Consider the following 27,418-nt stretch of genomic DNA (forward strand, 5'->3'; position numbering starts at 1 on the left):
CCTCTGAAGATGAGGTAGACATCCTTTTCCTCCTGCTGACAGTTTTCCAGTGCTCAAAGTAAGAGACCTTTTAAGCTATGAAAAATATTTTTAGGAATCTTTTCTAGAAATTTCTGTCAATGCCAGAAAAATTTTCTGATATTTAAGTTGTGTCAAGAGTATTTCCTCCTTGGGGCACCTGGGTGGCTCTGTGGGTTAAAGCCTCTGCCTTCAGCTCAGGTCATGATCCCAGGCTTCTGGGATTGAGCCCCACATCAGGCTCTCTGCTCAGCAGGGAGCCTGCTTCTCTCCCCCCCCACCCGCCTCTCTGCCTACTTGTGATCTCTGTCTGTCAAATAAGTGAATAAAATCTTAAAAAAAAAAAAAAAAGTATTTCCTCCTTATGAAGACATAGATCTACAGGTTCCATAGGGAATCAATTGGATAACTGGCCCTGAACTAAATAATACCTTATTCCCCATTTTGTTGTCCTTTCATTAAAATAAAAGTAAAAATGTTTCTCTTATTGCATTAGAAATGGGCACTCACCATTTGAAGTTTTATACATGCAGAAAAGCAAAAGGAAGGAAATAAAAATTATCCGTAATTCTGTTCATGAAAGATAATCTCTATTCAAATTTTACTTTTGAGTTGAAAAAAATTCTAGTCATAATAATCTGAAGTAAATGCCAACTTTTTCTGTTTTTTTAAAGATTTTATTTATTTATTTGAGAGAGAGTGGGCACAGAAGCCAGAAGGGGCAGAGGAAGAGAGAGAAGGAGACTCCGTGCTGAGTGGGAAGCCTGACATGGGCCTTGATCTGAGGGACTCTGGGATTAAGACCTGAGTGGAAGACAGAAGCTTAAGGGACTGAGTCACCCAGGCACCTGCCAACATTTCTTTAAAAAATGGAAATTCCTAGTGTTCAAGGTTTTAGAGACACCAGAAGAATATTAAGATATATTGCCTAAGCAAACAGCAGTGCTTTCCAAATAGCTATGCCATTTATAAAAGTGTGCCCATTAATTTATATGAATTTTAAAAACACAATTCCGCACTATTCCACTTGATTTTTGAATCTTTAATGCCATTACATTAATTCTTTACCCAATCTTTGGTTATGTGCCTGAAGATGGTCCATTATTTTCATTCTAATCCCAGGATTTGTCATGGAATTATGGGTAATTTTTATTTGAAAAGGAAAAGTCAAGCTATGAGGAGCCCCTGCGAAGGGCTCTTCTGTGCAAATTGTTATCTCCATAGGGAAGAATGCTATCTGCACAGGGAAGTTGGAACACACATGAGATGGCCTTGGGGAGTTTGGTTACCAGACCCTCGTGACTCCTGTGGCCCCGTGGACACACCCTTGTTCCTCTTTCTGCGTTCCTTTTTCATACCCTTTCTAGCTTCTCAATTCACATCCTGAGAAATCTCTTAAAGCTTTTCTTTTCTACTTTGTTCCAGTTTTTCATGGGCTCTATTAACAAGTAAATTCCTCTCTGGAGGTGGTCGGCTGTTTCTCACCAAAAACAGTTGTGTTGGAAATATGATCATAAATTGTCTTCAGTTGGGTCCTTGTGACCTCTGTAGCATGTTTTGAGAAATAATGGTACTAAGACAGTATTTGGGTTAATAATCTAACACTTCCAACTGATTCAGTCTTTAAAGTTTAATTTTACTTTTTTTTAAAGTTGTTTATTTATCTGTCCGAGAGAGGGGGCAGGGTGGGCACAGCAGAGGGAGAAGCAGGTTCCCTGTTGAGCAAGGAGTCAGATGTGGGACTCCATCCCAGGACCCTGGGATGAGCCAAAGGCAGACCCTTAACCGCTGAGCCACCCAGGTGTCCTAGTTTAGTTTTACTTTTGATGGACATATTTTAGAAGCTCTTAGAAATTCTTCACTACATAAAAAATTATTATATTTTATTGACTTCCTTGCTAATAAATTTTCCCTGTTAAAAACAGAAACCTCAGGGTGCCTGGGTGGCTTGGTTAAGTGACTGCCTTCGGCTTGGGTCATGATCCCGGGGTTCTGGGATCGAGCCCCACATCGGGCTCTCTGCTCAGTGGGGAGCCTGCTTCTCCCTCTCCTGTGCTGCTGTGCCTGCTTGTGTCTCTCACTCTCTCTGTCAGATAAATAAATAAAATCTTAAAAAAAACAAACAAACAAATAAGCAGAAATCTCTCGGGAAAATACAGTTAACCCTTGAATGACATGGTGGTGAGAGGCACTGACCCTTCTCCCCCACCACACACACAGTTAAAAATCCATGTAAAACTTTTGACTCTCCCTAGACTTAACTAATAGCCTATTGTGGAGCCTTACTGATAACACAGTCGATTAAAACATATTTTGTATGTTATATGTATTATATACAGTATTATAATCAAGTGAGCTAGAGAAAAGGAAATGTGAAGAAATCATAAAGAAGTGAAAATGTATTTGAGTACTATAAAATATCTTTGTACAAGTGGACCTGCGCAGTTCAAACCCATGTTTGGGGTCAACTATATTTATTTTAAGGTCTAGACTTCTTTTCGCTCATACGTTCTTTTTCTTCAACTTTAAAGTACAATGTGGCAAATCTCACCTACCAGTCTAGTATGGGAACAGTTGATTCTTGGGTTATCAATTTGTTCTCTCTTATTCTGTTTTTATTTTAAAGTCTTCCTCTATGTTTAATACCTTATATTTGATTAATAGTTAATGGCAATGAGTGATTCTCAGAGACATTCTTATTAAATTCAAGATATTATTTGAATAATGCTAATGGGATCATTTGGAGTGAAATAATGTTTTACAATAGGTACACTCCTGACAGTCACGTCTCTCTCCAGCTTGCAGTGTGGGATGTGCCTTCTTTGCTTGCACAGCACCTTCTACATCCATTTCTAGAGGATTTCTTCATTCACTATTGTGTTCCTTTGTCATTCTTAGAAAATTGAATTCCTTGGGGCACCTTGTGGCTTGGTTGGCTGACTGAGACTTGATTTCAGCTCGGGTCATGATCTCAGGGTTGTGGGGATGAGCCCTGTATTGGGTTCTGTGCGGAGCATGGAGCCTGCTTAAGATTCTCTCTCCCTCTGCTCCCCAGCACTCCCCTCGCCCAGGCCTGTTTGCAAGTGCGTTCTCTCTCTAAAAAAAAAAAAGAAAAAAGAAAAAAAGATCGAATTCCTTGAGAGCAGGAGCTAACATGTTTAAACTCTTGTTGGATAAATGAATGAAAAAAAGAGTAAATAAAATATGGCAGGGGGCGCCTGGGTGGCTCAGTGGGTTAAAGCCTCTGCCTTTGGCTCAGGTCATGATCCCAGGGTCCTGGGATCGAGCCCTGCATTGGGCTCTCTGCTCAGCAGGAGCCTGCTTCCTCCTCTCTTTCTGCCTGCCTCTCTGCTTACTTGTGATCTCTCTCTGTCAAATAAATAAATAAAATATTAAAAAAAAATAAAATATAGCAGTTTGAGCTAGCTCTATGAGGTACCAACATGCATTGGTTAAAAGCATAGACTCTGAAGCAAAAACTACCTGGATTCAAATCTTAGTTCCATCATTTGTTAGCTGTGTGTCCATAGACAACTGTATGTGACATTTTGTTTTGATTTTTCAACTCTTACAGTTATTATAAAGGTTAGATGAGGTCGTATACGCAAGGTACTCAAAGCAGTGCTTATGTGTAGTAAGTGCTGTGTAAGTGTTTGCTACCATTGGTATTATTCCCCACTTTAAAAATATAGTCGTGGCATGGAATAGTAGATGCTCTTAGGACATTCATTCAGGAATTCACTTTTTCTCCTGTCATCATGAAGAAATGTTTTGTCTTCACTTGGATTCAGGAGCCCTTGGGCATTGAAAGGGGTAGTAGAGGTCCTCAATACATCAAAAGCTGAGAACGTTTGTACCTTTATCAATCATCAGGCTGCACAGGCTCACTTGAACAGCTTCTTCATGTTGGTTAGAAGCATATCAACTCAGTACAGTGACACTGTTAGATCAGGCAGGCTCTGATTCATCTTAATTCCAAGGATAAGACAAATTAATTATTAATTAACAAACAGTTTATCTGGTAGGTAAAATCTTTAACAACAGTGATCCATGGGAGAGCTAACAAAGGAGTTTTGGATGATAAACAGAGTGGGGAAGACGGAATTGAAAGGTTTTTTTGTTTTGTTTTTTAAACTTCTAAGATTTTTTTAGCATGACTTTTTATTTTTTAAAAATTTAAAAAGGTTTTGGGCGCCTGGGTGGCTCAGTGGGTTGGGCCGCTGCCTTCGGCTCAGGTCATGATCCCAGGGTCCTGGGATCGAGTCCCGCATCGGGCTCGCTGCTCAGCAGGGAGCCTGCTTCCCTTCCTCTCTCTCTGCCTGCCTCTCTGCCTCCTTGTGATCTCTCTCTGTCAAATAAATAAATAAAATCTTTAAAAAAAAAATTTAAAAAGGTTTTTATTTATTTGACAGAGAGAGAACACAAGGAGGCAGAGTGACAGGCAGAGAGAGAGAGGGAGAAGCAGGCTCTCTGCGAGCAGGGAGCCTGACGCGGGGCGCCTTAACACAAGTTTTTAAAAACAAGCATCCATATGTTCCACAACTAAGTGAAACCACATGGTAATTGTCTTTCTCTGACTTATGGTGGCTAACATAACATAATAAAACATAACATTACACAACAACAACAACAAACAAGTATCCATAACCAGTGTGGGGGCAAGGTTTGGTGAAGGGGTAGAGAGCAGGACAGGGCAGGGGGAAGGAATTCTCCTCTGTTGGTATTAAAGCTCCAGGTTCATCCCATCCTAGATTTCATAGCCCCCCGCCCCGAGACATGTTGGCCTTAAAAATCGTGTACCACTTCTTGAGGATGATCTTCTTCCAACAGGTGCCATTTTGGTTTGTGATCAGCTTCTTGAGGTCCTCCATTTTTTCATAAGTTGCGCGGAATGAAGACCCTCTTCCCTAGCTGGCTGTCTCAAACCTCGATCATCCTCTCTGGAGTTGGAAATGCCTGTTACCTGCCAACACCACAACCTCTTCACTCAAGGGCTGAAAGATTTTTGAAGTCTGGCGCTAGCATTAACTGTTGGATGATTTCTATTCTTTGCGTAAAATAGTCTGTTGGATATGATTGATTGCATTTAGCTGTTGACCTCAGGTTTATTTATTTTTAGTTGTATCCCTCCAAATACCTTATTATAAAGAATTTCTAACATATGGGAAAGGTGAAGGCTTTTACAGTGAACACCCATAAAATACGGAACACATAGATTCTACCACTAATGTTTTGCTATCCTTGTTTGATCGAGTATCTGAACATTTATCCATTCTTCTATTCATTCCCTAATACGTTTTTATATTTTTTATATATTTGGTTGGGTTTGTTTTGATAAAAAAAAGTCATTGTCTGTGTGGGAAAAGTAAAAATTTTCAGCCCTCGGGATACTAACAATGGCATACAAACACATGAAGCGGTAGAGTCGCACAGCAAGAATTAACTCTTACTGGGAAGATTCTTCAAGAGTCAAAGTGGGGGTTGAGAGAGAAGTGTGTGGAAAAGTAAGTGCTTGGGAAAATAATTCAATATAATAGATAATCTCCTCAAGACGTTCTTTTTGATACACTTTTTTTTTTTAGTTTCACTTTGCAAGCTATGCAGGCTAGTATTGTTTCCAGTGAATGGCGACATTCATGGAGCAGAAAGGAACTAAGTGAAATAAAAAGTTATAAAGAAAATCCTTGCAGGTTGCAGTGAACAATAAAATACAAAGGCCTAAGAGGTCAATTTGTGTCAACTTGACTTCCTCTGAGCAAGTTATAGAATCTCGTTGGGTGGTTTTCCTTTTCCCCCACCCGTGTAGGATCCACAGTGCCCTCTCGTTGGGAGTCATGCCAGCCACTTGGATAGGTCACAGGGCAAAATCTTGATTATGATTCAAAAAAGAAGGCGTAGTCACTTTGTTCCTCATGAATTGCGGAAACACTCATAGAAAACTTCTTTCGATGGACAGTTTTCATTTGCTGTTGGTCTCTGGCAGTGTGTGTTTACTAGAAATACAGAGTTGCAGAGTCACTAATGAGCACTTATCCCTTTTACTTTTAGTTCACTTCTTTAACTGAGATGGACATGATATAATCCCCGTGGAGTCAAAGGATGGCATCTAGTCCTGCGCCTCCCCCCGAGGATGAACAGGTTTCCTTGGACATCGATGATCGCCATATTTCACTGCAAGGTAATTAAGATTGGGGAGGGGGGTAACACCCATAGTAACTGTGGAAACCTTACCCTCATCTTTCCATCTACTGCTTTTTTTTTTTTTTTTTTTTTTTTTTCCATCTACTGCTTTCTGACTCTCTTAGGTAGTTTTCCAATTGTAGGCCCTTTCAGTTTATGTAAATGTCTTTATTGCTACCTCAGCTCCCTAAGAAAGTAAAAAAATACCTGGAAAGAATTTGGTATCACAGTTTCTTACTCTGAGCCTATGTATATTTTATTTGTAGTGAAAACAGTTAACTGTGGTTTCCTTGGAATTGTTTGCACTTACTTTGCATCTTTTTGCATAGCCTCTTTTAAATGTATATCCTTATTTTGTGCAAAAAGAAAAGAATAGTTGTATGCTCCTAAGTGTATGACCTTTCAGTCCTGTGAATCATGTGTACATTTATGCAGACTCAACACTGTCTATATTGGTTTGTTTTTTTTTTTTTAGTGCTTCTTGTGGAGTTTGGCAATATTTGTTGAGTACTTTTAAAATTCATTAGACTTTTCACCTTTGTTGATAAAGCAAATCTTGGAGCTGAGTAAAGTTAACTGGTATAGAAGAGATAAGGCTATGGTAAGCTTTTGAAAATATTTTTGAAACTGTATTTTAAAGTAATCTGTAAGATTATGTACAGTTTTTAAAAATTATTATTTATTTATTAGAGAGAGACAAAGGGAGCCAGGGAGGAACAAAGGAATGAGGACAAGCAGACCTCATGCTGAGTGCAGAGCCTGACACGGGGCTCCATTCCAGGACCCTGAGATCATGACCTGAGCTGAAATCAAGAGTTGGACGCTTAACCAACTGAGCCACCCAGGTGCCCCAAGATTATGTAGTTTTGTACAACATTCTTAGAATGTTTCTTAGAAGCCATAGATTTTGAGTCATTTATTTTTATTTTATTTTTCACTTTATTTTTCATTGAGGTGTAATTGACACACAACATCTTATTAGTTTAGTTTAGTTTCAGATATATAACATAATGATTCAATATTTGTATATACTGTGAAATGATTGTCACGGTAAGTCTGGTTAATATCCATTACCATGTGTGATTATAGATTTTGTTTTCTTATGATGATAACTTTCTTGATTTCCTCTTTTTAGGTTTGATTTTAGGGGTGCCTGGGTGGCTCAATTGGTTAAGCATCTGCCTTTGGCTCAGGTCATGATCTCAGGGTCCTGGGATCGAGCCCCACATGGGACTCTCTGCTCAGCAGGAAGTCTGCTTCCCCCTCTGCCTCTGCCTCCCACTCGTTCTCTCTCTTCCAGATAAATAAAATATTTAAAACAAAAAAAGATTTGATTTTAGATTTATATTTGCTCTTCTTTGATTTTCAAATATACTGTATAGTATTACTAACTACAGTTGCCATCCTGTACGTTCCTTGTATTTGAAGTCATTCATGACAGAGATCCAAAAATGACTTTCTTTATTGATACTTTTCTTTTTAATTAAAAATATGTTTTGAATGATTAGATTCTTGACTTTGGGGTCAGGAGCTATTGCAGTAGGCTACACCTACATGTATCAGGCTTTTAGAAATAAATATCATGTAATTTGTATAGACTAAGAAACATGTGTTGAGGTAGTCCTTGAGGTAAGAATTTAAAAAATTTCCAGTAAATACATTTTTTGTAGTGTCATATAATGTCCATAAGTAACTGGAATTAAATTTTCACTTAACTGGGTAGAGGGGGATGGGTAAAATAGGGCTTGGGGATTAAGAAGGGCACTCATGGTGAGGAGCACTGGGTGAGGCATGGAAGTTCTGGGTCCCTGTATTGTACACCTGAAACTTACATGACGCTGTATGTTAGCTCTACCGAAACTTAAAATAAAATAAAATTACATTAAAAGGCTTTTCATTTAACTGGAAAGAAAGCCCGATGTTCTTGTTTTTCTCTTAAGTTTTGGTTGCATGTGAGTAATAACTCATGTGACCTAAAACATATGAGGAAACCTAATTTCTGTCACTGGCTCTGGCACTTACTGGTTCTTTGAAATTGGACAAAAGACTTTTATCTGTTTTGAGTCTCAGTTTCCTCCTATTTGAAATATGGATGGTAATGCCAGTGTTGCACCTGTGTTTTCAAGATGAAAAAGAATGCATAGTGCGTGCCAAGGGCCTAGCTCAGTACCTGGCACAGAGTAGGAGTTGAATAAATGCGTTTTAAGTTCTTTTTATATATTTACAGCCAAAACCTTTGCCCCAAAAGGTTTCTTCTCTAGGAGCACACAGCTAGAGTAGAAGCTGCTCAGTGTATGGGAAAAAACTGTCAACCAGAGTCTGGTTTTTACTCTTTGTTTTGACAGTTCTATTCAGTGGCTTCCCATCACGTGTAGGATAGTCTAGACTTCTTGGTATGGTTCACAGGCTGGTGTTCCTTTTTCTCTGCCCTTATCTCCCACCTCACCCCCATCAGCACCCTTTGTTCTAGCTGTATTGCTGCCCAAGGGCCCATGCTCCCCATGCCTGTGTGCTTTTCTTCAGGCTGTCTCCCCATAGTCTCCACACTGCCTCCTCCTGCAGGAAGACCTCCAGCTTGCCTGTCCCTCATCCATCCCTTATCCTTCGCAAAGTCAGCCAGACTCAGCCTCCTCCTGAGCCCTGCTCTCCCTTTGTCTGGGATTCATAGTCACGTCTGTTCACCCAAAGTACTTATTTTAGCATTTAAAGTATTAAAAGTTTATATCATAGTAACATAATTATATATTTTTTTATTTTTTAATATTTATTTATTTATTTATTTATTTGTCAGAGAATGAGAGCACAAGCAGGCAGAGAGGCAGAGGCAGAGAGAAGCAGGCTCCCTGCTCGACAAGGAGCCTGATGCGGGACTCGATCCCAGGACCCTGGGATCATGACCTGAGCCGAAGGCAGCAGCTTAACCGACTGAGCCACCCAGGTGTCCATATATATATATGTATATATATATTTATTTATTTATATATTTAAAGATTTTATTTATTTGTCAGAGAAAGAGAGCACGTGCAGGCAGAGTAGCAGGCAGAGGAAGGAGGAGAAGCAGATTCCCCGCTGATCAAGGAGCCAGATGTGGGACTTGATCCCAGGACTCTGGTATCATGACCTGAGCCGAAGGGAGCCACTTAACCGATTGAGCCACCCAGGCGTCCCTATAATTATATTTCCTGTTTTCTTCCCCACTTCAGTGCGCTCCAAGACTTTTATTCCCAGGCTCTAGCTTATACAGCACTCTTAGGCACATGATCTCATTCAGTCCTCAAAGATTTTTGTCTTTGAGCTCCAGAGAAGGAAGCTGTGGCTCAGGAAGGTGGGATTACTCTCCCAGAGTCACACAGCTAATGAGCAGCCGAGCTGGGGTTTGACCTGGAGGATAGTTTTCTTTCCACTGCACCACACCCCCTCACAGGTCAACACATGTAGACACATTTCAGTTTGAAAAAGGAATTTCCTTAATGCTCTCTTTGGAAAATCTACCTAAGTCTTAACCTTATTTTAGTTAATCCATTGCAAACTTTTACATCCATCTTCAAGTGACATTAATTATCTCAGGTTCTTGGGTTGCTCAGAATCATTAGAAAGTTACTGAGAAATGAGTGGTTTCTTATAGCATGTTTTGAATTATATTACGTTAATACAGTCTGCTTCACAGTAAGAGATGAGTATGGGCTGTGTGGTGATGGGAATGTGATATACATTCACTACCAATGTGAATGATTTTTCTTCATGACCCATTTAGGGGAACGTGATGCTGGATACATTGCTCTGTGGGGGGAGGGGTGGAAAGCCAGTGCTGGAATGTAGTCAGATTCACACCAGGTGAGTATGGCTCCCATTAGCCAAGTACACTCAGGATGTCAACCAAGAAGTTCCCATGACTATAGAATGATGGCTTAACTATGAAATGAATAGATTTCTCAGGGTAAGTTCTATACTAGTAATAGCAGATTTATAATTCAGCCTGAGTTGAAGAAAGAAGGAAAGAAAGAAAAAGAAGGAAAGAAAGGAAGGAAGGAAGAGTAAAAAAAGGGAAGGAAGGAGGGAGGAAAGGAGGGAAGAAGAAACGAATATATATTTCTAAAGGCAACTTTGGTTTCATAGCAGGATTTTTAGCTATTTTGACAAAAGATTGATAGACGATATTATGTCCCTTAGCTACTCCTGAATGGCAGGCTGTTGGCAATAGTCTTAAAAGCATTTGGGTTTGTACACTATGTTATCAGACTTGTAGTTCATGAAATTCACATGTGCTTAATGATCCTTGGAGTAATATGAGCAAACAGATTTTATGTAATATGAGCAGCTCAAGGTCACTGTTCCTAAGGACGTTTTTTTCCTTCTAATTTCAGAACATTTTTTTAGAGACAGAGACCTGTTTAACTTATAACGTCTGCTTTACTTTAGCCAGACATATCTGCGATAAGACAATTATGCCATACCCTGACTTGGAATAATATACTCAAGAAAAAAATTAGGATGTCTGCATTGAAATGTAGTGAGTCATCGTTGATATGCTATGAAAACAGATTTCCGTGTGTGCAGGGCCTACAGTGAATCAGGCTAAGGAAATCAGGCAGTGCTTTGCTGAGATTCATAGAGCAGGACAACAAACAAGCAACTTTGTGTTTCTTTTTGTTCATCGTTTGTGTGATCTTTGAGAAAATGTCGTTATGGAGGGTATGAAGGGATTTTTGAAGACCCTTATTGTAGGGAGATATTTATGTTCTCAGTCTCTCAAGGAGCATTGCATTGAAATGTTTGGATTGTTGGGAGGGGAAAGAAATGGCATTGCTGAATTTGAGCAGATTAATGTAAAAATGGAATTTATCTTAGTTGAGTGCATTTTGTAGTACTACAGATGGTCCATGTTTTATTATTTTTTTAAGCTGATGGTGATGTTTATTTTTTCAATTTCTTCATCGATGGATGGTCTACATTTTAAATAAAATAATATATGAAAGTTCAGGCTATGAAAATGATAAACAGCTGCTTTAAAAATTAGTTGCTTTACCAAAGTGTCCATTACAGAATTTCTTTAAATCTTTCCATTGGCTTTGTTATCTGGCAAACTAACAGGTGCTTCCTTTCCTTTTAGCCTGAGAAAATAGTAAATACATATTTTGTATGAAACACCTGTGCCGAGCTCTTCAGGTGGGGAAGGGTGTGTTGAGGGAACAATTCCTTAGAGTATTAGATAGATGTGATCATGGAAGCAGTAAGGAGTAAAGTTGGATGAGTATCACAGAGTTTTCAAGTTGAGAGGGACTTTCTTTGCCATTCAATTTAATTTGAGACCAAAGTAGAAGTTTCTGAGATTAAGATCCCTGAGGGAGCGAAATTCAAACCCAAGAGGTTTGGGGATTTTTGCTTTTAAGCAGCGGGTAGCTGCCAGGTCTGGAGAGTGAGAGTTGGAGGTCGGGTAGCTGCCAGGCCTGGAGAGTGAGAGTTGGAGGTCAAAGTTGTACTTTAGGAGACTAATCTGGCTTGGGGGTGTAGGAAGACTTGAAGCAGGCTGGAGAGTGGAGTTGGGGAAACCAGTTGGGAAGGTTTGCAAACGTCTGGGTGTTGGGTAACACTTGCCTGGATTAGAGGTAAGCCCTGAATCTGAAAGTAGGGACAGATGTGAAAACCATCAGGATGGAAGACTCAGCAGGATCCTGGAACTCCTGAATATGGGCCCTAATAGAGGGGCTGCAAGGTCTAGAAGCTGCTCTGCCTGGGGAGATAGCAGTAGTGGCTGTCACGTCCACATTTTTTTTTTTTAAGATTTTATTTATTTATTTGACTGAGATCACAAGTAGGCAGAGGCAGGCAGAGAGAGGAGGAAGCAGGTTCCCTGCTGAGCGGAGAGCCCGATGCAGGGCTCGATCCCAGGACCCTGGGATCATGACCTGAGCCCAAAGCAGAGGCTTGAACCCACGGAGCCACCCAGGTGCCCCTCACGTCCACATTATTAATTCTCTTTCTGTTCAGCGTGTTCTTACTAAGTATTTAATAGCATCAAATAAGAAGGCCGTGGGGTATTATTTTTTTTTTATTTTTATTTATTTATTTATTTATTTATTTAAGATTTCTTTTTTTTTAAATTTATTTGACAGAGAAAGATCACAAGTAGACGGAGAGGCAGGCAGAGAGAGAGAGAGAGGGAAGCAGGCTCCCTGCTGAGCAGAGAGCCCGATATGGGACTCGATCCCAGGACCCTGAGATCATGACCTGGGCCGAAGGCAGCGGCCTAACCCACTGAGCCACCCAGGCGCCCCCCGTGGGGTATTATTTTCTATCGATGTGCTTAAAGTAAATTGTCATAGATAAAATATATGGCTTACAAGGAATCTCTTTTGAGAAATTCATATCGTGGAAAGAGAGAAAGCACGACACAGGTAGAGGACCCATTTAAAAGTCAAATTAGTAAGGAGTGAAATTGCCAGACTAGGCTGACTCACCGCGTGCTGTTATCCACAGCAGCTACGATGCTCTTGAACTGTTTTGGACGCTTCCTTTATAGATTTCAGATTTCAGTTATTTCTTTAGAATCATTTTGTGGCCAGAAAAGGGTCTGAGAAATTCATGTGACAAGAGCAGATTGCTTTCAGCAATGAGCTAGGCCAGTGCTTTAGAAAAATAGCCCTTGAATACAGAACGTTATCATTAATTAGACAAAGAATTAAGAAGGAGTGTGTATCGATGACATTTGCCACTGCACGAGGACTTAACTTTTATGCTCTTTTGCCAAAATGCTGGGGAATGGTTAGCCGTCCATGGGAACCTGTATAAAACCACGTTCAGCCCAGTTCCTGTCATCTCAAACAATGCTCATATGCTTGATTTGGTGTTATCTTCAGATGATGTATTTTAAAAGATTAAAAAACCCTCTGTGCCTTCTGGATAGACATTACTTGGTAGGGCTTGATAGTGAAATGCAGATCCCTGTGGTTAGGTTATTACTCTGTCGAAATTTATTCATCATTTACTGAGTATCCATCTAAGGGAGGCTTTCAATCTGTGTGATATTCTTAGACATTATTCATGTTCAGTGGCCTAGTTAATAAGCATAATAATGTAATGTTTTAATTTTATTCAGTTGTTCAGTAAACACCAAGCGCCAACCACATGCAGTAGGCTTGTTGTTAAGGGGACAAAGATGTGAATGGATTGAGCACCTTCAGGAAGCGCGTGACCCAGCTGGGCTTCCGCTTGTCGATATCCTGTGAAAGTCAGAAAATGAGCTGGGATGCAGAGTCAATCATTTTATGTAATGAAGTCCTCCTTGCTCCTAATTTTGGACCCAACATAAAATTCAACCAAAATATGACCGAATATGCTATCTGAGGTATCTTTTCACATTTCAGGTGTAGGGAGGTGAAAAATGAACGTGTATTCTAGGTAATACTATCTGCAAGGTGAGTTATCTATCCCTCTCACTGTAAAAATCAAGTATTTTCCTAAGAACTTCCCTGGAGTGAGTTGTCTTCTTCTGAACCTCTTGTGATGGCTTTTTTATGCTTGAGTTTCCTTTCCTCCTTGGACATCGCTTGCTTTAATAAGCTTCCTGAGTTCCTCCAAGTGTGTATTAGGTGCCCCGTGTAGGATGCTCCTGCATCTTTACTGCCAGTGACGTTTCTGACATATTTTAGGCTTGCAGTAGACAACTGTGTAACGAATAAATGAGCGGTCATTTCCAGTAGAAAAAAATATATAAAGCACCCTGAATTAGAAGAATGGTTCAGTGTCCGGGCAAACCAGTGAGAGAGGATGGCAACACGGATCTCTTTAGACACAAGGCAGTGAGGTGTGTTTATGGCATTTGCAGGCTTATTGGTGGTTTACTGTTGTATTCCTGAGACAAATTCAGTTTACTTTATGACGGTGAGTGAATGAAACTGTGTATAATCTGAGGAAGAGGAATGGGATTAATAAAAAGCTTCTGGGTGGAATTTCTACCCTTTTACAGCCAGGTCCCCAATTTGGAACTTTGATGGCATGATGAAGGAAGAGTAAGGAGAGGACATGCACTCTTCGGCAGTATTTCTGCTTCCCTAGCCGTTCAGAGTGCTCAGTTATTAGGAGTGAAAGCAAATCATCTCTGGGGGCTTTTTTAGGGATTAGGTGATTGTTATACCCAGAGAAATTAATCAAATCATGGTTCTTCAGTGGCTATCAGTGCAGTACTGTCCCAACACAAAAGCTTCCAGAAAGTTCCTGATATCATAGTAGCTGATGATGTCATTTGCTGTGTTTTCTTGAAAGATTACTTGCTTTGATACTGTAAAACTTTATAATCTTAAAATGTTCCAATTATGTGAAGAATAAAATAGCTCTGCAAGCAGTAGTATTTGCACTGTATGGTCTCTTTAAGAGAGAAAAAAATTTTTTTCTTGGGTTGTAAATATACAGTTTTGGCTTCTGGGAACTTTGGTTTTGTTTTGCGAGGAGTGTGGAGATAAGCTTACTTTATTCTGGGTCAGTTACATTTTGAAAACTAGGGCAAGATAAATCCAGGGTCATTTAGAGTCCTGTTAAAGTAGGTTAACAAAGATCTCATTCATTCCTTATAGAAATCAGAATCCTTTTTAATTAGCCCCATGGGAGATACAAGAGTTTTCTGAGCTTTTGTGTATGTGTGTGTTTCAGGAGGGAGTATAATTATTCAGAGCTTAAAGTTGTATATTAGGAAAAATAAAACTCAAAATAATTTCCCCTTGAAAATGGGAAAGTAAGAAGTCGATATAAGAGATTAGTTTATAACCATTTGGTGGGGCTAGTGTGTGATTTTACACTCTAAAAATTAGAGGTTATTCTAAATGTGCTCTTCAAGAGATTACCTCCCCCATCTGATTTCAGCGTTGGTGATTACAGTTTCTCTGATGGCTGTGTTTTTCTAAAACATTCAGGGAATTTTTGATAAAAGGTAACTGCATTTATTATTTTCAATATATGTATGAGAACTGAAGGTTACTACCACCAGGTATTTTTAGAATCATTTAAAAATAGTACATAAAAGGATAAATGTGTGTATTTTTGGAGGAGAGACGTGAGATTCTGGGTAAATAATCTCTCCTAGTCATTGACAGCCTGTGCGGTGATGCGTGTTTTAATGAGCATAGAAAGAAAATGGCGGAAGAATGGCCACGCACGCTTGCTCTCTGCCCCCAGGCTGGAGCAGCACTCACTGGTCATGCCTTGGTCTTTTCCGTCTTTACTAAAATGGGTCTGCAAATTGCATCAGCAGCTGAATGTTGTAAGATGAAAGGCACCTGGCTCAAATCAGAACACAAACAGCCTTTATCAAATTTGAATAACATTTAAGATTTTCCAAAACATTGTGATTGTTGGCCCTGTCTTCAGTTAAGTAGGCTTATTAATAGTAGGAACTAGTTAAGCGCTGTGTCTCTGTCTGCCTCAGTCTGAATGTTTATGTGGCAGAACTTCTAGCATGGTTTGATTTCTTCGAAACAAAAGGTTTCAAAAGGATAGGTGGATTCACACTTACCAATTCATCACACAGTCATGGTTTTTAGGAGTACAGGTGACTCTGTTCATTGATACGTTCGTGCCATGTGTGATTCCTGAGACCCTACTCTGTATCAGGCACTATTTTGGGTTAAGAGAATACTGAGGTGAACAACTCCAACAAGCTTCATATGCCCACGGTGCTTGTATTTCAGTTATTAGACAATGAATAAATTAATGAGAAAAATATCAATGCCTGGTAAATGCTATGGGAAGGATTAGAAATGGGTTTATTTGATGATTTCCTGCTTTCTTTAGATCAAATGGTAATTGAAGGTCTTTGAGGAGGAGACATTGAAGGAATGATTATAACACAAAGGAGCTGCCAAGCAAAGAACAAGGGAAGAGTGTTTCAGGGTGAAGCAGTTCTAAAGGAAAAGCTCAATGACAGAAACAAACTTGGTGAATTCATGGAGCCTGGGGTGGCTGGAACGTGGTGGGATGAGATGGTTTGGAGAACAAGGCAAGACAGAGCTGGATCAGGCAGGGATTCCTCAGCTCTAAGAGAAGGTGTGTGGATGGGAAACCACTGGATAGTTTAGTTAGGGGAGTAACATGATCTGGTTTACATTTTCCAAAATTCTGGCTGCTGGGTGGAGAGGGGATTAATCTGAGTGATGGGAGGGGAAGCATAAAGCCAGTTCAGATGCTTTTGTTGTCCAGGTGAATTACCAGAGTAGTTTGGATAGTAGTAGGGTGATAAGGATGGGATAAAGTATCATGGATTTTTTTTTTTTTTTAAAGGATACTTGTGAATGTTGGGATACATGGAGTGAGTAGTAAGAGAGATCAAGGAAAACTTCGAAATTTTTGCTTTGAGCAATTGAGTAGTTGATTATGTAATTTATTGCTATGAGGAAGACTGATAGACAAGTTTTGGGGAGATTAAGAGTTTGTTTTTGCTATGATAGACATGAGATGCTCATTTGATACCCAAATGGACATGTCAAGTAGACAGTTAGATGTGAGGATCCAGAGTCCTGGGGAGGGGTTTAGATTTGGGAGCCATCAGTATGTGGCTGGTATATTTGCAGTTAAAACCATGGCGTCGTCTGACCATTTGGATCCTTCAGTGTTTCAAGGTCAAGCAGAAGAGGAAGAAAAGCAAGGGACACTGAGAAGGAGTAGCTAAGGCCAAAGGAGGAAAACCAGGCCAGTGTGATGGCATGGAAACCTGTAGATGAAGATATTTCTAGAACCAGGGAGTGGTGCCTGCATGGTTCAATTGTCTGCCTTTGGCTCAGGTCATGATCTCAGGGTCCTGGGATCGAGTCTGCTTTTCCCTCTCCTTCTGCCCGTCCCCCTTGCTCTTGCTTGCTGGCTCACTCTCAAATAAATAAATGAGATCTTCAAAACAAAAAAAAAGGAGGTAATTCAACCACATTGACGAGAAATGGCCTGTGAATTGGGCTCATAGAATTAGTTGGTGGCTCTAACAGGGTTAGCCATACTCCAGTGGTGGAGATGGGGGCCTGACTGCAGTGGGTGGGAGAGAGAATGGAGGTGAGGAAGTAGAGACAATGATTTAATCAACACTTTGAAGAAATTTTGCTGTGGAGGGGAGCAGAGATATCATACTTGTTGAAGAGAAACATGGGACTTTTTAAGGTAAGAGATACTACTCCATTATTTGTTATGCTTTTTCTAAGTATAGCTTAATCTACCCTTAGATCCTAATTCATTTATTTGTCCATTCATCATTTGACAAGTGCTTTTGAACAACTCTGGTGTACAAGAAGCACACGGGATGACACAGAATATGCTGTCCTACAATGTTTCTTCTGATTACAGGGAGACAGCAAGTGCATAGACTTATGGGATGATATGGGTGTGCTACGGGAGAGAGAAGACATGGTACTCTTTTTATTTATTTATTTATTTTTATTTTTTTTTAAAGATTTTATTTATTTATTTGACAGAGAGAGATCACAAGCAGGCAGAGAGGCAGGCAGAGAGAGAGGAGGAAGCAGGCTCCCTGCTGAGCAGAGAGCCCGATGCGGGGCTCAATCCCAGGATCCTGAGATCATGACCTGAGCCGAAGGCAGCTGCTTAACCCACTGAGCCACCCAGGCGCCCCTATGGTACTCTTGAAGTACAGAGTAAGGGCACCCACCAGTCTTGAGGGTCAGGGACGGTTTCCCAGGGGAAGTGGTTTCTAAATTTTAGACCTAAAGTATGTTAGCACATGAACAGGGTGGAGATGAGGCAAGTGCCCCAGACAGTGGTAGCAGCATAGTAAAGGCAGAAGGTGGGCCGAACATGGCACCATTCAAGGAAATGGATGCTCAGTGAGACCAAGGATTGCATTTTGAAGGAGAAAGTGAATAGAGGAAGTTGTAAAAGGTCATGGGAATATATAGGGGTTTGAGTTATTTCCGGAGACCAAGAAGAAGTGATTGAAGGATCGTGAGTGGAGACATATTCAGAACTGGTTTTAGAAATCACGGGGATGCATTGTCGGGTGTGGTGTTATGGGAGGGAGTGTGGAGACAAATGACTAGTGGAAGTCTGTTAGGGCGGGTCAGCTGAGAGATAATGGTGTCCTGATTTAGGAGGTGCCCACCAGGATGGAGAGAGGTAGGTGTCAAGAGATACCTTGGGCTTTACATTCTTTAAATTCTTAAATTTTATCTTAATTTATCTTAATTTTAGGTTTATTTGGGTAATCATTAGGTCTTTTTGATTGACTGGGTATGGGAGAGGGAGGTGAGGGAAGTATTAAAGATGATTCAGGTTTATTCTTGGGCAGAAGAGTGGATCATGGAAGCATTCGCTGAAAAAAAAAAATCCTGGGCACCTGGGTGGCTCAGTGGGTTAAGCCTCTGCCTTCAGCTCAGGTCATGGTCTCAGTGTCAAGCCCCACATTGGGCTCTCTGCTCAGCAGGGAGCCTGCTTCCCTTCCTCTCTCTGCCTACCTCTCTGCCTACTTGTGATCTCTCCCTCTGTCAAATAAATAAATAAAATCTTAAAAAAAAAAAAATCCCAAAGAGCACCTTTGGTGAGGGAGGGAGTTGGTTAGAGATGATGACTCCCTTATGGCAATGTTGATTTGAAATGTCTGTGGAATAACTAAGTGGGGATACCCATGAAACTCAAGAGAAGCAGACACCTGGGCTGACAATAAAGATTTGAAAGTCATTAGTATGTAAATAGTAATTCGTTCCTATGAAGTAGATGAAAATATCTAGAAAAAGAGAACATTATATAGAAGTAGCAAAACAAGCTATAACAGAGTCTGAGAAGGGGTATCACTAGAAGTAGGAAGAAAACCAGGTGAGTGTGATAATCATGGAAACCAACGAAGGAGAATGTTTCAAGAAGGAGAGGGTGGTAAGCAGTATCAGAAGTTTCAAGATACCTAGTATGTTCTGAGAAATACCCACGGGGTTGAGCAATGAGAATATTACAGGTAGCCTCACTGAGAATCAGACGGAGTAGTTGGGGTTGAAGCTAGTTTTCTCTTGGTGAGTTGAAAAGTAAGTCACAGGTAAGGATGTGAAGATAGCAGGTGTACACAATACTTTGAAGAAGTTTGGGTTTAATGTAGGGGAGAGAGATAGGGTGCTAAGCTGGAGGGGCCATGGAGATGACATTTCAGCTGAGTTTTAATTATGATGAAAAAACCATGGATTTTGGTATCAGATCTGGATATGAATGTTCTACCAGATGTGAGATCTATAGCACAGTATATAGGACATAGGGCACTTTCAATAAGTGTTTATTGAATGAGTGATTAAAAATCCTTCATCTTCTGGGAGCTACCATTTTCAATAAGTGTTTATTGGGGATGCCTGGGTGGCTCAGTTGGTTGGACGACTGCCTTCGGCTCAGGTCATGATCCCGGGGTCCCAGGATCGAGTCCCACATCGGGCTCCCAGCTCCATGGGGAGTCTGCTTCTCCCTCTGACCTTCTCCTCACTCATGCTCTCTCTCACTGTCTCTCTCTCTCAAATAAATAAATAAAATCTTTAAAAAAAAATAAGTGTTTATTGAATGAGTGATTAAAAATCCTTCATCTTCTGGGAGCTACCACTTTCTCATTTCTCACAAAATGCCTGCCTGACCACTTCATTGGAAGTGTTTAATGAAATGATGTCATTGTTCCTAACTCTGAATTCCTCCTTACTCCTGGACACAAGTTGGTTCAGCAGCCTTCTGAGCCCCTTCAAGTGTGTCTCAGGATACCTATATATTATCACAGATTTGTATTGAGTTACATTATATTATAATATTTATAATGTATTATTTCATCCCTATTTTTGCTAAGCCTTTCCTGTTCCCTTGTGTTGTCTCAGGAATAAATCACATGTGTAAATCAGTCCAGTTACAGAGGTGTTTCTCAGAGTGAGCTGTGTGATTTCCTTGAATCGGAGACTCTGGGAGTTGGGACCTAGAACTCTGAACTCAATCACTGACCTGCAGTAATTCGCTGGCATTCAAATTGTGAGAACCCTAGATTTGTGATCATAGCACAGATCACTTCAGTGTGGTCTGGTTCTTTTGTTCTCAGAAGTCAGGGCTCAGGCTCACACGTCATGATTTTCAAAAGAGAAGCACTCAGTTTTGTATAGTAAATGGAAGGTAGTAAGGAGTAAGAAATACGTGTTGAAAGAAATGGAATTGTTTCTTTGGTTTATTCATTCCACAAATATCTGTTGAGCAACTCAGATGAGTCAGAAGAGGGTGAGAAAGAGAAGAGCAAATAGTACCCCAAATTCTAGGCATTTTATCTGTATTCTGGGCTCATTTGCATGTGCTAGAAATACAAGGTTTTGCTTATGCAGAGAGAGCCAGGAGCTATGTTCCAGGGAGGCTGGAAACAAAAGCCTCAGTGTGAGAATCTCAGGTGTTTCACGGGGTGTGGTTCGCACGTGTGGCAACACGAAGAGGCTGGATTCCACATGCTAAGGCCCAAAGTAGAAACCATTTGTGTATGTCGTATATTTCCCCAATAAATTCAGTATTTAAAATCTCTACATTGGGGGAAAATAGCCACAAAACCCCACTCCCTTCTCCCCCAGCCATTTAACTATTCATTCAACAAACATTTTCTGAATTCCTATCACATGTGGTAGTGCTTCAGGCAAAAGCAGGGGCAAAAATAGACCTAGGCTCTCATGGAGCCAGTAGGCTAATGAGAAGACACATCTTAATCAAGTAGGCTCCCAGATATTATCTCATTTTTTTTTTTTTTTTTTTTTTTTTTTGGAAAAGGAAGTTAGATCTATTGGATGAAGCAGAGAATGGATTGAAGGGAGCAGAGCAGACCTGGTTGGCTGTGGGAGGAGTGGGGAGGAGCAAGCCCTGTCTGATGGCGGTTGGGGAGGGAGGGCTAGGGGAGCCTAGTGGTGCCTAGTGGTGTAGGAAGGAAGAGTACCTGGGAGCAAATTTGGCCCGATTTGTGGTAGGTAGGTAGATTTTATTTATTTATTTGACAGAGAGAGAAATCACAAGTAGGCAGAGCAGCAGGCAGAGGGTGGGGGGGAAGCCGACTCCCTGCTGAGCAGAGAGCCCAATGTGGGACTCAATCCCAGGACCCTGAGACCGTGACCTGAGCCGAAAGCAGAGGCTTTAACCCACTGAGCCACCCAGGTGCCCCTGAAATAAATAAATCTTTTAAAAAAGTGTTGAGATTGAGATACAGTTGCATGCTGTGCTTATGAGTTTTGTTAGCCAGGTGTTACCTTCTAAACTCAGCTCTTTTCATTTATCAGCGGAATCTCAGTCTTGGTATGATTTATTTTTCTTGCTGCCTTTTTTGTTTGCTCATGGTTGGTTGCAAGAAAATGTGTAGTAAATTGTCCCCCTGCTTTTTCTGTTAGTTAATAGCTTCCCCTTTTGTAGTTCAGTAACACACCTTTTCCTGTTTATTCTTCAAATATTTTAGGCTTTTCTTATTTTGATTGTGCATGCCTATGTGGTTTTATTCCCTTTGTTTTTTCCATTTATTTCTGTTTGTTGTTATCTCCATGAGAAACAATTAAAGAGGTGGCCTTATTATTTTAAGTTCCCTTTTTGTTCGCTAACAGCTTGATTAAGATTCTTTGAGATGGCTGTTGGGGCAAATGGCTAAAAGGTGTCCCATTATTTTTTGGATTTAGTTATCCTTACCATTTCTGTCCCAGCGTGACAGTGAGTTGGCATTGTTGTTTTAAGGAATGACAACAGGGTCTCATTATAGCACCTGCCCTTTTGTTCAAGGCATTTTATTCATCAAAGAAAGAAATTGTCCAGGGGTTATAAAAGCAATGACCAGGACAAAACATAGGCCTAGTAACTGTTGTCAGTAAATTATTCTTTTTTTTTTTTTTAAGATTTTATTTATTTATTTGACAGAGAGATCACAAGCAGGCAGAGAGGCAGGCAGAGAGAGAGGAGGAAGCAGGTTCCCCGCTGAGCAGAGAGCCCGACGCGGGGCTCGATCCCAGGACTCTGAGATCATGACCTGAGCCGAAGGCAGAGGCTTAACCCACTGAGCCACCCAGGCGCCCCGTCAGTAAATTATTCTTATCCTCAATAAGATGGTTTGATCTTAATACTCTTAATGCTTAATAAGTCTTTCAGTCGGCAAATATTTGAGTACTTTTTTTTTTAAGATTTTATTTATATGACACAAGAGAGAGATCACAAGTAGGCAGAGAGGCAGATAGGGGGGGGGGAAGCAGGCTCCCCACTGAGCAGAGAGCCCAATGCAGGCCTCGATCCCAGGACCCTGAGATCATGACCTGAGCCGAAGGCAGAGGCTTAACCCACTGAGCCACCCAGGCGCCCCACTGAGTACTTTAAAAAAAAAAAAAAGATTTTATTTTATTTATTTGACAGAGAGAGAGAGACAGAGAGAGAGGGAACACAAGCAAGGGGAGTGGGAGAGAGAGAAGCAGACTTCCTACTGAACAGGGAGCCCTATGCGTGCTCAAACCCAAGACCCTGGGACCATGACCTGAGCCCAAGGCAGACACTTAACAACTGAGCCACCCAGGTGCCCCTAACTGAGTCCTTCTTATCTACAAGGCACTGTGCTAAGGGGAAGCAAAACCACAAAAGCATCAATGTTTAACTTTAAAGTTCATACATTGAGTAGGAGAGGAACCACATGTCCTTATGTGGCTGTAGTGTATGAGCAGCAAGTAGTAATTATCATAAGGTAGAAGTAGGCTGTTGGGCCATACACAGAGCTATCCTTTAATAATAAAAATACAGATAGAAGGGCACCTGGCTGGCTCAGTCGGTAGACCATGTGACTCTGTATCTCAGGGTTATAAGTTCAAACCTTCAGTGTAGAAATTACTTAAAAAAAAAATACAGATAGAATAGGAGTAAACATACTATGTTACAGCTTGCTTTTTTTCAATTAAGAATATATCCATATCAGGGGGCGGGCCTGGGTGGCTCAGTGGGTTAGGCTGCTGCCTTCGGCTCAGGTCATGATCTCAGGGTCCTGGGATCGAGTCCCACATCGGGCTCTTTGCTCAGCAGGGAGCCTGCTTCCCTCTCTCCCTCTCCGCCTGCCTCTTTGTCTACTTGTGATCTCTCTCTGTCAAATAAATAAATAAAATCTTTAAAAAAAAATATATCCATATCAGCACATATGTATCTATTTTGTTCTTTTTATTGGCCAGATATTTTTTTCTTACTTTCTGGTAATTTGGAAGGGTTATGATCTCCTTTTGAAATATTTCTTATAGCTTAGCAGATGCTTTTTAACTTAAAGAAGTATACCTAAATCTCTGCTTTTTGAATTATCAACTTAAGAAATGAAGCTATCATGTATATTCATTTAATTTACATATACATACATTCATTCAACAAATATTGACTGAGGCACTCCTACTTTCGAGATACTATTCTAGAAGCTAGTGATCCAGTGACCAACCTAAACAAACCCTTGCCCTTTTAGAATTTATGTTCTTTATATTTAATCTGTCTAGAAGGATGCACAGGAAACTTAATTAATGTTGTTTTCTGGGAAAGGAAAATGGGAGGTTTGAGGGAATTAAGATTAACTTTTAATTTTGAGTACTGCTTGGAAAAATGTTTTATGAGTATTATATATCACTTTTTAATAACAATAAGAAAAAAATGCAGTAAATTGCTGTGGAAGATTAGAACTAGAAGAGATTATATCTATTTCTCGTTAGGAGGAGGGGGGCATTTGAATACAGTATGTCTTATTTTAACAGATGTCGATTGAATGCCCAACTTTGTGCTGGGTGCTGAGTTTTTATAAGTGGGAGGTGGAGAGGATTGGCCATTCCAGAGGATACATGGCATGGCAATGAAGAGTGAAACTTTGTTTGAGTGACACTTAACTGGGGAATTGTGGATTTCCAGTTTGCTGGAAAAGTAGGATATGCATAGAGAAGTCATGGGAGATGAGTCAGGAAAATTAGACTGGAGGCAAACTACGAATGACCTAGAATGTTAGGCTAGAATTTAGAATTTATTCACTAAGGAATGAAGGAATGATCAAAAGATTTTAATGAGGAGAATGACAGAGGAGAATGACAGATCAAAGGAGTGAATCTGGAGCCAAGTGCAGTAAATCTGTTAGCAATAAACCAATAATAGAAAGAGAAGAAGAAATCCCTGGATAGGAGATTGCAAACCTTCCTCAGGGAACTCATGCAGGAGAGGACATTCTTGGATAAGCCACATTGTAATAACGCATTGCTTGGTGTTTAAGTGGAAACGTGTACTAGGGATTCTGAGGTGTAACTGCTTTTGAACTTCCTACTCCCGGGGAGGACTGCTGGAGTCAACACTTCAGTTAATTATTTGGGGTACAGTCAACATTTTAAATTAACTCTCATGTGAAGCTCCCTAGCCTTGTAGTTCTCCTGGGAACCTTATAGTGAATTTAAAAATCCATACTTCTTAACTGAGCTTAACTCAATTTGTTTTCATTTAAGGTGCCTTCCAGCTAAGGAAGGCTATGTGTTGCCAGCTCACAAAAGGCAGATTGAATAAGAACAAACTCGGGGATTAAATGTATTTTTATGGTAATGACATCTAGAGAAAACCTTTGCCTACTTTGTCTTGCTTCTCAAATTCAGTCAGATATTTTCCAAGAATGATAGTCACGGATATCAGCATGGGCCTGAATAAAATTCACTACATTTTTCTACGTTATCCATATTTCTTATTTGCCTTAAAAATCAGGATGGAGAATTTCTCATTTTCAATTCCTTGGCGTTTTACAGAGAAATCAATCATTCGACTAGATTTTACTATTCTTTTTAATTCTTTCACTTTTTTTTTTTAATCCCTAACAGCTGCTGATTCTATTCTCTACATGCCATTTTGAGAAGTGTTTTACTATTTTATTAGAAACTTGCCCCAGAAATTACAACATAAAATCTGGCAGTTGGAAAAAAAAAAAAATCTCACCCACTCAAATTAAGTTGCTTTATAAAGCAGTTGGTTCTCAATTATTTTTTTTCCCAATGGGTCAGCCTTTGAAAGGAACAAATGGTTACTTATCCTGCCATAGGGTGAGCTGTTTGGCTCTGGCTCCTGTTGAATTAATAGTGCTTTTCAGGGATAAGACAGTATGAAAATGTGAGAAAAGTGTGTCAAGGGACAAATAAAATGGCGTGTACTAAACCATTTAATTCAGCTGTTGCAAAGGTGTTTTAATTGTACTCGGGACGTCTTTGTTTGCCATTCAGCAAAAGGTCCTTGTTGCATTTGAAGGGTTCTGATTTCCAGGATGACGAGTTGTTCTCTAAATGTGCACAATGAGTTTGTTAAAAGCCATGAAGTTTCTTTTCTAAATCCTTTTCTGAAGATTTCACTTGGGCTTTGTTTTCTTTGCTAAACTGGAGAGTACCGGTGGGGATTTGTTTTGACGGCTTCTCTTTTTGTTTTCCCCCTGGTTTCCATTAGATTTTATCAAATTAGGACAGGAATAACGTAGGGTTTTCTTTGGAAAAGTTTTGATTGTTTTCAGTTTATGTCCCTGTCTGGACTGGATTAGGTGCACCCAGTTTGAACAATCCACTTAGAGCCCTGGTATCCCTGCCTGTTTCTCAGCCTAGGGAAGTTCATTTCTGTTTGCCCAGTACCAAGACCCTTTCTGTGTAACATTGCAAGAAAATGAAATGATCCCTCATATTACCTGGAAATAGTTCAGATGACTGGGGGTTCCAGGTGGATGTGGAACACTAAAACTCCCCGGGCACAGGCACGCAAAGGTCTTTTAGTACTCAGTTTTGTGCCAGTGTTTCACCCTTTCCAAGATGATTTTACCCACCTTCCACAGAGGCCCCCACTTTCTCCCCCAATGTAACTCTCCTAAAGTGCACTTTTCTCTCCTGGACCTAGCAGCATTCCTGATTTGGTTTTTTTTTTTTTTTTTTTTTTTTTTTTCACACTTTATCACCTAGAAAGAAAAATCTCTCTTGGTCCCTTAGGGATATGAAGAGTCATCTTTGGTTTTTGTTTGTTTGTTTGTTTTGGTTTGGATTTGGATTTCTGCTTTATTGTTATAATAATAGATAGGTCCCTCCCCGCTTTTATCCATGGCCTTGATTAATGTACATTGTGTGCTGGTAACTTGATCCTGGGATCATCAAAACTACTCTCTAGTTTTTTTCTGTTGAGAAGCAAAATTAACCTTCAATTTTTGTTTAAATGTTTCAATATATGCTTAAAAATATTGTTGAATCATCTACTGATACTAGGAGAAAAAGCAATGAAGACATATCTCGAAGATTCTAGAAGATGTCATAACATTTTGAACTATAGGACAAAATTGTGCCTCTTTGTAATTCTTTTGTTTACATAAAACAAATAACTTTCAAAAGCTTACACTATCCAGTTGGCTTGCCAGAACTCTTCAGTTCAGCTAACAATTATTGAGTATCCTGTACTGTGTAAGTTACTGGGCTATAACTAATTTAAGCTGGTAATACAGGAAAATGAAGTCGATTTAAAAAGGTAAGAAAATAAATCCAATGAGGCCAAGTGCATCTTTAATCTCTAATTAGCCAGGATTATAAACACCCGAAAATACATTTACTGATTCTCTTTAGTTCCTCATTCTGAACTCCCATCAGATTAAAAAATTTTTAAGAACTCCAGTTAGATGTCCTACCAACAATTTCAGTCTGTTAAAACCGTGGTAGCTAGAGACTAATAAAGAAGAGTGGAAGAGATCCAAGAAAATGTTATTAGAAGGTAGATCAGACAATTAAAAAAAAAAGAATATAAACACATAAAGGTAGATTTGACTGGCTTGGTATAGTGAATAAAACATAACATAATAATCAGTGAAATTATCATTTACTAATTTTAATTTAATTATAATTTAGTTTTATTAATTTCAATCAATTTAATGTTACTAATTAACTATTATTATTATTCTTTTAGCAAATGTTTCTTTAGAGTCTATTCTGGGCTAGGTTCCTCTAGGCACTCAGAATAGATCACAGACAAAACAGCTTTATCTGTGTGTGGGTTATTTTCTTTCGGGAGAACAGCAAGACATGGAATGATAAACACACAACATCTATAGCTTATGTAGGATGTTAAAAGGTGGTAAGTGCTGTGGGAAAAAATAGAGCAAGCAAAGGGAAGCAGGAGTGGAGATATTACAACTTTCAATAGGACGGGAATTAGGCTTGTGGGGAAATCTGTAATAAGAGCATTCCTGGGAGAAAGGACAGTTAGGGCAAAGCCCAAAGATGGGAATATT

At 39.9% G+C, this 27,418-nt stretch overlaps 1 protein-coding gene across 10 annotated transcripts in view; it reads left to right on the forward strand.

Annotated features, from left to right (window-relative positions):
- The window catches only part of SYNE2 (spectrin repeat containing nuclear envelope protein 2), a 338,449-nt gene that overhangs the window by 53,190 nt on the left and 257,841 nt on the right, over positions 1-27,418 (forward strand). For 9 of the 10 annotated variants that reach the window (XM_047738768.1, XM_047738772.1, XM_047738776.1 and 6 more), the window contains exon 2: positions 6,067-6,196. In XM_047738768.1, coding sequence (XP_047594724.1) covers positions 6,118-6,196 — 79 coding nt within the window. In that variant the 5' untranslated portion in view covers positions 6,067-6,117. Of the gene's footprint in view, positions 1-4,670; positions 4,682-6,066; positions 6,197-27,418 lie in introns of those variants that run through there. The other variant, XM_047738771.1, reaches the window with a different exon arrangement.

Source organism: Lutra lutra, chromosome 7, assembly GCF_902655055.1.
Source record: "Lutra lutra chromosome 7, mLutLut1.2, whole genome shotgun sequence".
NCBI classification, from domain to species: Eukaryota; Metazoa; Chordata; class Mammalia; order Carnivora; family Mustelidae; genus Lutra; species Lutra lutra.